This window comes from Salvelinus alpinus, chromosome 4, assembly GCF_045679555.1.
Source record: "Salvelinus alpinus chromosome 4, SLU_Salpinus.1, whole genome shotgun sequence".
In the NCBI taxonomy this organism is placed as follows: domain Eukaryota; kingdom Metazoa; phylum Chordata; class Actinopteri; order Salmoniformes; family Salmonidae; genus Salvelinus; species Salvelinus alpinus.
The window spans coordinates 25,370,785-25,385,639 of NC_092089.1; the positions used below are offsets into that span (position 1 = coordinate 25,370,785).

General features: G+C 43.3%; 2 protein-coding genes across 14 annotated transcripts; one reads left to right on the top strand and one right to left on the bottom strand.

The window, feature by feature from the left end:
- The first annotated feature begins 1,692 nt into the window (after positions 1-1,692).
- On the top strand, positions 1,693-8,083 carry LOC139573126 (putative nuclease HARBI1). Of its 11 annotated transcripts, XM_071396259.1 has the most exons (10): positions 1,693-4,560; positions 4,648-4,824; positions 4,915-4,976; positions 5,059-5,145; positions 5,793-5,834; positions 5,903-6,076; positions 6,156-6,191; positions 6,290-6,844; positions 7,126-7,237; positions 7,332-8,083. In XM_071396259.1, exons 1-7 carry the CDS (start codon positions 4,497-4,499, stop codon positions 6,189-6,191), a joined length of 642 nt encoding a protein of 213 aa, XP_071252360.1. In that variant the 5' UTR covers positions 1,693-4,496; the 3' UTR covers positions 6,290-6,844; positions 7,126-7,237; positions 7,332-8,083. The 11 variants fall into 11 exon arrangements, with proteins under 11 accessions (XP_071252360.1, XP_071252359.1, XP_071252354.1 ...); XM_071396258.1 differs by having other exon boundaries at positions 5,903-6,191; XM_071396253.1 differs by adding an exon at positions 6,914-7,029 and having other exon boundaries at positions 1,693-4,824; positions 5,903-6,844.
- A 445-nt stretch (positions 8,084-8,528) lies between these two features.
- On the bottom strand, positions 8,529-14,611 carry tcaim (T cell activation inhibitor, mitochondrial). 3 transcript variants are annotated; one of them, XM_071396246.1, is made up of 11 exons: positions 14,467-14,611; positions 13,888-13,992; positions 13,387-13,519; positions 12,877-13,027; positions 12,382-12,646; positions 11,972-12,094; positions 11,467-11,564; positions 11,210-11,301; positions 10,876-11,108; positions 9,391-9,522; positions 8,529-9,252 (listed from the first exon to the last, which is right to left on the bottom strand). In XM_071396246.1, exons 2-11 carry the CDS (start codon positions 13,920-13,922, stop codon positions 9,027-9,029), a joined length of 1,488 nt encoding a protein of 495 aa, XP_071252347.1. In that variant the 5' UTR covers positions 13,923-13,992; positions 14,467-14,611; the 3' UTR covers positions 8,529-9,026. The 3 variants fall into 3 exon arrangements, with proteins under 3 accessions (XP_071252347.1, XP_071252348.1, XP_071252349.1); XM_071396247.1 differs by having other exon boundaries at positions 14,345-14,482; XM_071396248.1 differs by having other exon boundaries at positions 9,063-9,293.
- Positions 14,612-14,855: the final 244 nt, after the last annotated feature.

The window sequence follows — 14,855 nt, forward strand, 5'->3', positions numbered from 1 at the left end:
GGGGTAGACACGGTGTCGACTTCTAACATGGATGTCTCCCTTCCCTGAGTCATATTAAACTTGGTAAATAAAATCTGTGAAAGACTGGGAGACATAAAACATGGGAATCACATGAACACCAGTAATATTCTTTCAAGCCCCAATCAATATCTGAATGTCAAATCAAAAGTCACAGGTGGATAAAAATGCTACCTTTCCTGTTATTTAGGTTGCTGGGAAAATAACTTGAATGTCCCTGGCTACTTCAAAGTAGATCATATTTCTGGTTCTGAACTGAATGTTATGATCATAATGCCAGGATGTATTTTCTGGTTACAAAAGGAAGCAAGATGACGCTGGGAAAGAGAGTAGAGTGATCAGAAACATTCAGTTCAGAACAAAAAATATGATCTACTTTGAAGTAGCCAGGGACATTCAAGTTAGTTTCCCAGCAACCTAAATAACAGGAAAGGTAGCATGTTTGTCTTCCCATTACTTTTCATTTGACATTCAAGATATTGATGGCCCTTGTTATTTTACAGAATAATGGCCAACTGTATTGCACTTGATTAAAACCTTTACCACAGTCACAAGAGGGCCAAACGCTGGTCAGGTCGCCGCCTCTTGTCATGATCAAATGGGGTAATTGATAGTGAACGCCCCCCCCACGTCTGTGAAAACGCATTAGAGCAGGAGCAGTATGGAACAGTGCGTTAGAGCGCCTGGTTGCTGTCTCTGTTCAGTTATAACATTCGACTCCTTGCCACTCCTGTCATTTGCCAAAGACAAGAGTGTGAAGGTGTGGAATGTTAGTTCTAAAGACTGATACCCTGACTACATTAGATCAGGGGAGGTATGGCAACAACAGCGGGAGCTCAGGTATAAATCATTAAAGGCTTTCCTGTTTCAAAACAGTCTGATTTAGCGTCATGACCTCCATGGCTTTATGGCAACACTCAAACTCAGAGGGGGTTCCTCTCTAACTAGGAGGAAGTGGCCGATCAGGATCAGCTTGCCATAAACCAACCAAACCCATATCCTGCACAATGAAGAGGCAGGATGACTAACACTAGCACTGCTAGAAGGCCAACCCCATGCCAGGCGGGACACAACCTCCCCTGTCTATTAATGTCTCCTAAAAAGCTAGGAATTACTCTGCTAATATCCATCCCACCCTGCCTCAGGGTCCATCCCAAATGGCACCCTATTCCCTAGTGCACTACTTTTTACAGGCCCTGAATCTAGGAGCTGAACAGTCAGACCGACAGGCAGACAGGTGATGGTGGATCTATGATTTGTTGTTTCTTTGAAGAGGCTGTTCTGACCACTGATTTAAATAAAGAACATATTATCTATCTATATAGTTCTGGCTCAGTGTACAGAGGAGGAAGGGACTTCATATCGTCTAATTCAACACACATTTATCACTCTGGGAGAGTGAGAGACATCCACATGTTCATGTAGAGTTTATGTATGGGTGTGTTTGGATCAAATTGGCTTTTGACAACCGTTCAGCACAGAGCTGATTCGGGATGGAGTCAGTCAGCTCTGCAACAAGTTACAACACACTTTGTGAAGGACAATGGCAAACAAACAAGAATTTTGAAAATAGTGTTAATCCAGCAATAGTCATACACATTTTACATTTGTCATTTAGCATCTCTAAATTATATTAGATTAAATAAATTATCCATCTTCTCCCAACGCTTGAAATCACTCACTTTATTTTAGCAGGTCTTTATTCTGTGGTATTGGTTGTGTTCAATTTAACAAGAGGTAAAAACAAACATATTAAGCATTATTGTTCCCAGTTGTCTCAACAGTATTCTAGCTAGTCAGGTAACTGATGCAAAATACAGTTAGTATTACTTGATCTTGCAGTATAAAGTCTCCATTCCATTTGACTGTCCCGTCGCCCGAGAGCTGCATCAATGCGGTGGGATCCACTTCCAGTACTATAGCGCTTCTTCTAGTAGCTGTTGTCCATTTCAGTTGAGGTCAACCTACAGTAGACCACTGACCATAGGTTCTACGTATCAAACATCGGATCTAGAATCAGGTCTCCCCTGTCCATGTAATGTTTTTTTTATTGTGATCTAAAAGGTCAAACTTATCCTAAATCCGCACTCCTACTCTGAGAAACACCAGAACATCAAATCTCACTCAGAAGAATATACATCATTACAAAAACCAATGAACCCCATACTGAGTTTAGTGAGAGCACTTCATCTAGTGGAGAGTTTAAACACTGCAGCAGTATAGGACGTCTCCACTCCGATCATCGTATGAGACAGTTTGTAATACCGAGCCATTTCTTCTCTTAGCTCTTCTTTTGTGACAGCAAAGTGTGTTTCTGTACAGTTTAAAGTCAAGTGTAATAGATTTGAATAAGTGTTATAGTTGTCTTCGTAGATGGTCTCGGAAATAATACTCCAACATATTCATTAAAATAACACAATCAATAAAAAGCGCTACTGTACTACATTAACAAACATCTTATTATTTTCCCTCATACACCCCTAATGACAATATTGATAATATTACTCTGTGTTGGTTTCTTCACTCGCACACCCTCCTGAACACTGACTGACTTCAAGATACTAGACCTTCTTGTTGGTTAATACAAACTAACTCTATTGCACCAGCCTGCTCTGACCAAATCTTTTCACAATACTAAACCAAGCTGAGCTGCGCTAGTCTGGTTACGCATCCTATAGTTACTGGAACGTGCTGGAAAGGACATTATGAAAAGAACGTATGCAAGCCAACACAGTACTGGGCCTGGTTTCCCGATATCGATGGAATGGAATTTAGGCTTACGAGTGTTTTAACGATTAATCTTTCCTACAACGGCCGAAGATATACTGCCACGCAGACAGAACGTTCGCTAAGTGTGTCGATACTGACAAGATTGAAAGAAACGGATCACTGCTCTCGGATCAGCTTTCTTCATTAATATCTTACCTTAAAATTATAATTATTCCACAATACTGACGATGGATCAGCTAGTACGACTGCAAATATTGAGACGGCTTATTCTAATGCTTACCCTATAATAAATGCACTAAATCATGATTTTACATATCATGAAATATAGAGGCATAAATTACAGACGGTAGCCAAATAGTTTTATTTATCTATTTGAAATATAGGCCTATGTAGACTATACTGTAGGTAGGTAGGCTATTTATATCTGAATGCAGTCATATAGGTTTTCATTTAAGCATAATTTTATATTTTGGTTGTTTCTAACAATTGCATAGACATTGGCAACTTTTTATTTGTAGTCGCTGCTCTGGCACCCCAATGGTGGAACAAACTCCCTCACGACGACAGGACAGCGGAGTCAATCACCACCTTCCGGAGACACCTGAAACCCCACCTCTTCAAGGAATACCTAGGATAGGATAAAGTAATCCTTCTGACCCCCCCCCCCCCCCTTAAAAGATTTAGATGCACTATTGTAAAGTGGTTGTTCCACTGGATGTCATAAGCTGAATGCACCAATTTGTAAGTCGCTCTGGATAAGAGCGTCTGCTAAATGACTTAAATGTAAATGTTAAATGTAAATGTAGTCAACATCGTTGTGAAGTTATCAGCGGTCACAGTGAGACAGATAAGCATCTTGATTCTATGTTTAGTGGAAGGGAAAAATAACACTAGCTGTTCTAGGAGTGATCTGAGGCAGGCGGTAAATAACAAGCGTTTTCAAGTGCAACTTTAGTAAGGACGGCTTTGGAAAACAGTTCAGAGATCTAACAATGCTCCTACAAAGGTTCTAACTATGAACTCAGCCTTCAGATGCTTTTGGGAAACCGGGCCCTGGGGCCTGTTGCACAAAAGTAGAATTAAGACATCCGGGATAAATGACTCAGCTGAGCTCAATGAAGCCAAAACATGTGCGTCCAGGCTTAATTGGTTGCACAAAGACCAAGCCAGGATGAGCAGACACGGATTCATTAAGCCAGGTGAAACCAATCCTGGATAGGTGCGCGCTCACGGCTCACTCAAATAGACCCCGCCACAGATCACAGATTAACTGATTTACCATGGCAACTAGAGCCGCGTACTTTTCCCCGTCGGAAGCACAAATCCTCATGGAGGCATACGAGGAGGTAAAAGATATAATTAAGAAGAAAGGCAACACCGCCACAGTGATAAAGCAAAGAGAAAAAGCGTGGCAAAGTATTGCAGACCGCCTGAATGCGTAAGTAGTGCACAATTACACACTCACCGCTCCGCTGAAACATCACAATTACAATTCAAATATTTAATTCACATCTCCAAAAATGCAGTTGTACTGTAATTATGAAACGGTTAAATTTTTAATTGAAATGCACTGCAGATATGAGTGAAATTGTGTAAAGTAACTCCATCACACTGTATAAAGCTATGATAAATTTTTTGATATTTTTACTGAAAACAAGACAAAAATACCAAGTAATTTTTTGCAGTGTGACTCCATTAAATGTGTGTGTGTGTGTGTGTGTGTGTGTGTGTGTGTGTGTAGATTAAACATGAACGGGCCAAAACGGACATGGCTGCAGGTCAAAATCAAATACAAGAACATTCTGCAGAATGGTATGGTCCCTGACTAATATTTAACAAAGCACAAGCATATATTGTACCCAGAAGGTGCCTGCTCACACATTGTCTGTACTGTTTTAGCAGTGAAAAAGAATACCCACAGACAAGGCACGGGTGGTGGGTCACCAAAGGCTGACCTTACCCCAGCAGAGGACATGGCCTTGGAGCTAAATAAAGGCAGGCCCGTCTTAGAGGGGATCCCTGGGGGGAAAGAGACGAGCATAGGTTCCTCCCAAGATGCCACCCGCTTCATTCAAGGTATGTCCTTCCATCTCTACATGGGATACAACCACATTCATATTGAATCAATTTGGACTGTCTGACTTTGGTTTACCTATTGCCTTGCAGTGTCTGGCAGCACTGTGTTCCTGTTAGAGCCACCAGCACAAGCACCAGACGATGCTGATCCAGTGAGTACTCCATCAAAGGCATACTGTAGGCCTGGCATGTCTTGTCTACTAGCTTCAATATGAATCCGATTAAATGTGATAGGGTGAAGGCCCCAGTGCAGCAGCAACAGCACATGATGGAGACGATGATGAGGAGGAGACCATCTCTCTGGATTCCAGAAGGCATGAGGTATCATGTTAAGACTGTGAAAGTAGAGCCTCCCGGGTGGCGCAGTGGTCTAGAGCACTGCATCGCAGTGCTATGCTGCGCCACCAGAGTCTGGGTTCGCGCCCAGGCTCTGTCGCAGCCGGCCGCGACCGGGAGGTCCGTGGGGCGACGCACAATTGGCTTAGCGTCGTCCGGGTTAGGGAGGGTTTGGCCGGTAGGGATATCCTTGTCTCATCGCGCTCCAGCGACTCCTGTGGCGGGCCGGGCGCAGTGCGCGCTAACCGAGGGGGCGGGTGCACGGTGTTTCCTCCGACACATTGGTGCGACTGGCTTCCGGGTTGGAGGCGCGCTGTGTTAAGAAGCAGTGCGGCTAGGTTGGGTTGTGCTTCGGAGGACGCATGACTTTCGACCTTCGTCTCTCCCGAGCCCGTACGGGAGTTGTAGCGATGAGACAAGATAGTAATTACTAGCGATTGGATACCACGAAAATTGGGGAGAAAAGGGGATAAAATTTAACAAAAAAAAAAAAAAAAAAATATATATATATATATATATATATATATAAATAAAAAATAATAAAAATAAAAAAAAAAGACTGTGAAAGTACTATTTACTCTACAATGGTGAGGAGTCCTCATCAAAATCAAAAAATCTAATTTATTTTACAGGACCCAGATGCTATACAGTGGGAAAACCAGCCTGGCAACATAGTGCGTATTAATAAAAGGACACCACATCCTGCCAAATTCCAGCTGCGCTAATTGTATTGTGTTCACAGAGCTCACAAGCTATCAGAAAGTTGTATGGCAACCACCTCCGGCGCCAAATAGAACTGGCAGACATAGACATTCAGTACAAGAAGAAAAAGATGGAAAATCTTGCACTGGAGTCCGAAATAAAAAAGAGGACAATTAGGAAACTGGACCTTGAAATAAAAAAACTTGAGAGGGAGGTGAGATATGCCTTCAATGTACACTGTATGCTAACTGTAACACAAATGTATTAATCATTATTTTTCTTTCCTCCCCCAGCTCCAAGAAGATGACACAGCTCAAAATAAAAATTAGGTATATTCTCGTAAAGTCAAGTGAGCCATGACATATGAGCTCTTATTGTGAGCACACAGGACGGTGGCATCTTTCTAAGGTTTTTTTTATTTTCCCAGCAATCAGTACAACCAAGTCATCGTTATAAGGCATCGCCCTCTTTTGCCCACCCCCCCAGCACCAGGTGTGGCCACTAGCCTATATGAAGGCCCAAAATTGTGTGTTCCTTTCTGCTCTGACAATGGCATGCCCATTCGTGCGAGATGTGGTGGATGAAGAAGCACTTGTGCTGAGGAGAGCCTTCAGGCGAGAAAGGGTCTTCAGGGACCGGTTGGACCCACTGGCCTTCCCTGATGACCATCTATATGAAAGATACAGGTTTTCTGCAGATGGCATCAGGTATCTATGCAGACTACTGGGTCCCAGGATTAAGCACCGCACTGCACGGAGCCATGCACTGAGTGTGGAGCAAATGGTTTGTGTGGCCTTGCGCTTTTTTGCTAGTGGAGCCTTCCTGTACTCAGTGGGGGATGCAGAACAGCTGAACAAGGCCACAATTTGCCGCACAATAAGGAGTGTGTGTCTGGCTATCAAAGCATTAGCAGATGTCTTCATCTCCTTCCCTGGCCACAGAAGACTCTGTGACATCAAAGAGGAGTTCTATAGGATTGCAGGTAAGAGGATCTACAAATTACAGGACAACTGTTAACACATAGTAGGATACTCATTACTTTGTGTGACAGGTTTCCCCAATGTCATTGGTGCAGTGGACTGCACACACATAAGGATAAAAGCCCCCTCAGGTGCCCATGAGGCCGATTTTGTGAATAGGAAATCCTTTCACAGCATTAATGTTCAGGTGAACATAACTTTTTGATATTGTCCATTGACGAACACTCTGCATTGCCAGTGATGTGCATTGATTGGTGTAATATTCCTCATCTTATGATTTCAGATGGTCTGCAATGCTGACTGTGTGATCAGCAATGTTGTGGCAAAATGGCCTGGCTCAGTCCATGACTCCAGAATCTTTCGGGCCTCTGAAATCTATCAGTGCCTATCACAAGGTAAGCCACACAACCCCTATTTATAACCATCATGGCTGTGTCAAGAATATCACTGTGTTTATGAGGTAGTAATGATGAGATTTTGTGTTGACAGGTGAATTCTCTGGTGTGTTGCTGGGAGACAGGGGGTATGGCTGCCAGCCTTTTCTCCTGACACCTTTCACAGACCCCCAGGAAGCACAGCAGGCCTACAACCATGCCCATGCCAGGACCAGGGCCAGAGTTTAAATGACCTTTGGCCTCCTGAAGGCACGCTTTCACTGCCTTCACAAATTAAGGGTCAGCCCTGTTAGGGCATGTGATATTACTGTGGCTTGTGCTGTCCTCCACAATGTGGCCTGCCTGAGGAAGGAGAGGGCCCCCAGAGTGCCACCAGCCATGGACTGGGACAATCCGGCAATCTTCCCTGATGACGACAGTGGTCGGCTGCTGAGGGACCAATATGTGTTGAATTATTTTAGTTAGTATGTGTGCTTTCAATTTTGGTTAAATATGTCCTGCGGTGGCAGAGGAATTTGGTTTTTTTTGGGTTCGTTTTTTGACGAATTTGGCCTCTTATGATGTTTGTGCGGTATACTGTGTGTAATACAAGGCTGCAGGGAGGCTACTGCATCCATTCATTTGTCTGTTCAGTTGATGTGTATGGATTTGTCCTGCATTTATTTTAGTGTGCAGACATGCAGGGTGTGTTATATACAGACCTTTGAATGTGTATGTATCATTTTGTATAATATGCTTGGATTCTGTGCTTTCCATCTTGTAGAGTCACGGTGACTTCAGTTTCGAAAGGAGCTGATGGTTTACCTGCTTTGTTTTGTCCTTATTCAATAAAGGAACATAATGTTACACATTGTGTTTTTATATTCATATGGAATGTGTATTTGTTTATATGACAGAGTACTAGGGCCACACTGAAGAAAAAGGATAAAGTCATAAATTTATGAGGCTGGTTCTTTCTGCAGAAAAGCTACATATTGTTTTTACAGTTATGACAATGTGATACTTAATATTCTGGCACATCAGCATGTCTTTGTTTATGAAACCATACTGAAGTACAATTTCACGAAATGCCCCACATCTGTCATTTTAACAACTGTCCTCCTTTAAAACAACTGGTTACAATATTATGACTTGTGTTTTTTTCCCCTCTGTGGCCCTAATATTCTATCATTTTATATATAGCCTTATAGTCTATGGGAAACTGTAAATTATCTAATGATAGCAACATCATCTAAAAATCATTTTTTATCCAAAATCATTGAAATTAATGATCACAAACGTTTAAATAATAACAGTGGGTCTAGTTATATGTGATAACAATGTATAGTGAGCAGTGAAATAACTATTGGTTTCCATTTGTGGTGACTGCTGACTGACATTAGGGATGAGATTAAATAGATCCTGGAATTTAGCCTGGTCTGGAGCAGGCTAGCTCCACAGAATAAATCTCCATGGTAATTTATACCATAACATATCCTCCTGCCCCCTATCCATCTTTAGTGCAACCGGATTACGGATCAATTGAGCCAGGATCACCAAGATATCCTGGCTTAATCCCTTATCCTAGTTTTGTGCAACAGGCCCCTGGTTCAGCACGATAGTGTGAAAAGAGTATGTCTGTTTATCTGTGCTCTCCAGTAGAAGGATAACGTGGTTGACCTTGTGAGAGTTGGTTGGTTTGTTTCTCTGCTGTGGCAGCTGCAGTGTAGCCTGGTGGTAGACATGGTGAGCACAACATTCAGTCTGGTTCAACCAGGCGTGCTGCAGCATGTCCCCTGTCCCTGTGCCCTCAGCCCTTCCAGTCCCAGGGGATGCACAAGTCCCCGTCCTGCAACACAGAGTAGAAGTGGGAGACCTCCACCCGGAGGCCCTCCATGAGGGGGGAGCGTTCCTCCAGCAACCGCCTGCAGCAGGGGATCATCTGGTTGTGTCTGACACTGGGCTCCTTGGACAGATTCCTCAGGGCCAGACCCTCCAGGCAGTGGAGCAGTACCTCCTCCTCCTCCGCCTGCAGCCTGGGGGACGGACACAGGTCAGGGTCACACACAGAGCTCGCCTAGCCACACACAGACAGAGGGATAATCAATACAACAATGTACACAGACATGTAGGAAGTAGGAGGGCAGGAAGACATGGTTGACAGAGACACTCACTGGTTCCTGTGTTTGATTCGTTGTCGGGCCTCCCAGGCCATGCTCTGGAGGAAAGTCTGTAGTCTGCTAGGCTCACAGGTGGCTGGGATGATGAAGTGACCCATCTCATGCAGGCTGGGGCTGGAGCGGTCACTGGGACAAAACACCACAGGTACATCATCAGTGGCCGGGGAATCTCTCACATGCCTCTACACCAGGTTCCCCTATAGGCAGCCCGCCGGTGATTTCATTTGGCCCTCCAAGTTCTCCGAGCAAAATAAATCAATAATAATAAAAAAAGTTTTGGGGAATTGTTGTTGTTGGACATAAAAGACTAAAAATCACCAAGAAATTTGCTCAACGTGATTTTAATTTAGGAAATCTGTTCCCAAGTATTCCCACACATTTAGAGCGAGGCTTATGTGATCCTATCCCAATGTAATCAATGTTTGAAATGATTCTGCTTTTGTCAAATACTATATCTGTTTGGGATCCAAATCATTTATAACTATGTTCCGGCCCCCCGGCCATCAGGAAAAGTCGGCTCACGGCTAAATGTAAACTGAACAAAAATGCAAACACAACATGTAAAGTGTTGGCCCCATGTTTCAGGAGATGAAATACGATTCCAGAAAATGTTCCATATGAACAAAAAGCTTATTTCTCTAAAATGTTGTGCACACATTTGTTTACATCCCTGTTAGTAAGCATTTCTCTTTTGCCAAGATAATCCATCCACCTGACAGGTGTGGAATATTAAGAAACTGATTAAACAGCATGATCATTACACAAGTGCACCTTGTGCTGGGGACAATAAAATTTGCAGTTTTGTCACACAACACAATGCCACAGATGTCTCAAGTTGAGGGAGCATGCAATTTGCATGCTGACTGCAGGAATGTCCACCAGAGGTGTTGCAAGGTAACTGAATGTTCAATTCTCTACCATAAACTGCTAATGTCATTTTAGAGAATTTGGCAGGATGTCCAACTGGCCTCACAACCGCAGACCACGTGTAACCACACCAGCCCAGGACCTCCACATCCGGCATCTTCACATGCACCATCCACCTGGACAGCTGATGAAACTGTGGAGTATTTTTGTCTGTAATAAAGCCCTTTTGCGGGGAAAAGCTCATTCTGATTGGCTGGGCCTGGCTCTCCAGTGGGTGGGCCTATGCCCTCCCAGGCCCACCCATGACTGTGCCCCTGCCCAGTCATGTGAAATCCATAGATTAGGGCCTAATACATTTATTTCAATTGACTGATTTCCTGATATGAACTCAGTAAAACCATTGAAATTGTTGCATGTTGCGTTTATATTTTTGTTCAGTGTAATTGGGGACCCCCACTCTACAGACTGGTATTACAGTAGCCTCAAAATCACACCCTTGAACAGCAATGTGCTGCATAAACAGAGTATTTTGGCCCACTGGTAGACTTCTGGTACATGGTAGACAGTAGGGTACATGTCTGTGGTGTGGGTGGATAGGGAAGAGTCTCTTACTTCTCCAGGGTCATGGCCAGGCCCTGCAGGCTCCTGGGATGCAGGGCTAGGCGTCGGGCCAGTAGTCTCTTATGGAAGGTGTTGAGGATGCTGCAGTGTTCCTCTATAGGCTGTACAGGTCCCAGTCTCTCTATGTTAATTACCTGAATACCTCCCAACACATGGCTGATCCTCTCCTTCAGCCACTCTGTCTGCTGGAGCAGGCTACGGTAGCTGGGGAGACTCACAAACAGCTAGGACACATGTACACACACAAACAAACACTGAACATGAGCAATAAGGAAAATAAAAAAGACTGGTAACTTTTCCAGCTGAAATGTAACATGTGCCTTACTTTTGTCCATTGGTGATGAACATCCATTGTTCCCAGCATCACATGACCTGAGGCATTCATCCCTGATTGGTCAGTGAATATTATAGTGTGTCCTAGAAGAAAATAAGGAATGCATAAAGTAATTTACCATACATCATTTTAATTCACTCATCATTCTCTGTCAGTCAGGACATCTTTCAAAATGTCAACAGAATAGAACAATTCAAGCCCACTTTTAAGACATAAAGACCCTTATTGACTCTTCCAGGTGTGTATACCTCGCAGGTTGAGCACAGCCTCAGGGTTCTGCTGGGAGAGACGGCTCAGACTCTGGAGCTGACAGCATCTGTGAGTCACTCCCCAGCTGCGATGCCACCTGCAGGACGAAGGAGGTATTGTCCTCAGATCAGGTGTTGAAGTGGGAGCAGAGATCCCCAGTCATGATGTAACAACAGGAGGAGGCTCAAAGTCTCCAGAACATTGATAATACGTTACTTTGGAATGACATTAACCACCTTCTGTTGTACCGCAGGCCAGTGGAACCCAGTCAAACAGTAACTCAAACATGCACCCTATGAAGCTGAAGGGTCTCACTTTACTTCATAGGGCCAGCACTTTGCGTCAGAGTCATGTTGTATTCGGCGCATGTGACAATTCGGTTTTTACTATGTGTCTCTGCACCATTTTCTATCTGCATGGGAGTTGGTGCACTTAATGAAACTCACCAATGTTTTCATCTTCTATCATAATGGAATAGCTGTTGTTCAGAGTGTTGATGATTACCTGATATCTTCCAAGGCAAATTTCTGACACAATTCCTTCTTGAGTCTCTTCAGCTCCTCCCGTCGAGGGACACTGGCGTTCTGCTTCTTCGTAGCCTCCTTCTCATGGTTTCTCAGCCACAAGCTGCAGTAGAAAGACAACTCTTCAGACAGACCAATGGCTCGCTTGTAGAGCACGTCACTTCTCTCAGGGCGAGTGGAATGAGCCAACTAGAAGAATGCAAGTACACAGGCAGTGACGAAGACAGCAAGATCATTTGTTTCTTTTTAAACCCGTCTTCGGAATGCATCTGTGAATTTGAGTTGACAGTTAAAAAGTGATCGAGCTAAAGCGATGCTAATGTCTAATGTGTCATTCTACATACATAAGAAGCTACCGTTTGCTTTGGCTAGGTAGTCATCATACAGTACCTTAGTGTGGGCTCTACTTTCTTGGCCTGCTCCAGCTCCTGCTCTGGGTCTCTGAAGCCAGTGAAGCTGTAGTAGCTTTTGTCCCATTTGATGGGCCTGTAGAAAGGGTTCCCATGCCCAGCCACTGGCTGCTGGCTCTTGGGTGACTCTGAGCTGGCCTTGAGTCCCTTCATGTGCTCTGTGGACAGACTGCAGGACTTCAACACGTCCATTACGGTGGTCAGGACATCCTTGGTCTGCAGAGTGAAGCTGACCGAACGGAACCCTGGGAAATGTAGTCAAATGTATTACAAACGTAGTCAGTCAGAAAAAAAATCCAAATTGCACCATGTTCTCTATATAGTGTACTACATTTAACCAGGGTGCATAGGGTGTCATTTGGAATGCATCCAGGCATAATACTCACCCTCTCAGAGGAAACGGTATGAAAAAAACAAATGATCAAGAAACACCAATACTGTAGTCTACATTTTAAGCAGGCTAAAAGGACATTACCAGGAGGAAGGATGTCCTTCTGAATGCCTTCCTTCTCCTTTATTTCCCTGACATAAAAGGTGAGCTTTGTTGGTTGGACTGAGCGGGTTCCCGGTTTCTGAAGGTTTTCCAAATAACCATTGAGTCTCTTGAGGGAATTCTCATTCACTTCCTGAAGACAATTACACAAAGAATTTATTATTATTTATTTTTTTGATTGGCAATTCCACGATAACAGAATGATTCTGAGGCTCATATTTTTCACTTTAAAATGTCAAACAAAAAACAATGAATGCAAAGTTAAACAAACCATACAACTCTATGCACAAGGTCTAATTTTAACAATTACCACTGAACATTTTACAAAAACAAATTTAATTGAATAGCATCTACACTGTCCTTCAAGTAAATGTGTTTTTGTAAAATGTTAAATGGAAATTGTTAAGTCACTATGGAATGGCCCTACGACATAATTCTATGATACATTGACATTATTGCTCTTTTAGCCTACGACAGGACATAATCATTCACCCTTTCCCTGGGATGCTGGCCAAAGAAGTCTGGATGCACTGCAAAGTAGAAAGGTCTCAGTGCATTGATAGCATCTGCCCCTGAAAGAGCTCTCTGATGGACCAAATGTGCTGCAACATGTCTGTTCCCCACTCTGAAAAACAACATGGACCAGAGAGTGAGGATAAAGGGTTGTCACCATGATCACTATGAAGTCCAAAGGGAGCCTGCTGTGCATTACATCAGGGTCTCCCAAACTCAGCCCCCCCTGCACGTTTTGGTTTCTGCCGCACCACTACACAGCTGATTCAAATGGTAAAAGCTTGATGATGAGTTGGTTATTTGAATCAGCTGTGTAGTGCCTGGGCAAAAAACAAAACATGCACCCAGGGGGGCCCCAGGACCGAGTTTTGGAAACTATGCATGACATCACTAACAACAGTGGCCCTTTTCACAAAATCAATTCAGAGTGCAGGTGATGATGTAAATATGATAATGTAAGTACTATAGTGGGTTATTTACCTCATGGCACTTCGCAGGAGAGAGGTCACAGACATAGCTGTAGCTAGCTCTAGCTGGACACCATCAAATCAATGACTTGTGACATCCACAGGTGTTGATTCTCTCCTGTTGACGAAATAGGTTACAGATTATGAGTTGACTGACTGGTCCAAACTGACAAATCTTAATAAAGATTGTAGTAGCATTTATACTACAGCAGTAGCTAGCCAGCTAAGCCTTGGTTTGTTGGGCAAACTCAAAATAGGTCTTATTTACAGTATCTCTGGCATTCACAGGACTAGCCTAAGGCAAGGCCAAGGGGACACATTGGAGAACACTCTAAACAACAACGCTATCAAATCGTCTGGCTTGCAAGTTCTTTCAGTTTATTCCATCACAAAACTGAGCAATAAATCGTATGACCTGTTATAACTAACAGACAATCACAACAACAAACAGGTTCAGCTAGTTTACCCACCTAGCTAGCTTCCTTGCAGGCTAGCTGTGTGCTGAAAATAAGCAACCACATTCAGACTGTACCAGCCACATGTCGATAAGTGTTTGGCTCAGAATATATCAAAATTAATGAATACAGATTACCTTCTAAAGACTGCATTGCTGAATTGGTAGCATGGCAGTGAATTATTTACATAGATTTTGAGTCCAATGTCAGCCAGTGCTCCATTCACAGAAATCAGAGACAAAAGCAATCGCACTACTATACTAAAGCATCGATTGCTCTGATATGGACGTTTAATGACCTCTGCTGGTGAGTTTAGAAAACTACAAGTAATATCTCGCTCATCATTGCACCTCTTCTAAATGCAGTCCAAATTCATTTTTTTCTGTATTTTGTATGATATTGTACAACAACAGCAGATGAAACTAACACCGTAAAAGAGTGATAAAATGTGATCAGTGTTATTTCCTGATAGTTGCTGGTTGAAAATACAATCTACACAGGACCTTCTAATCAGCAGGTTTTGCAT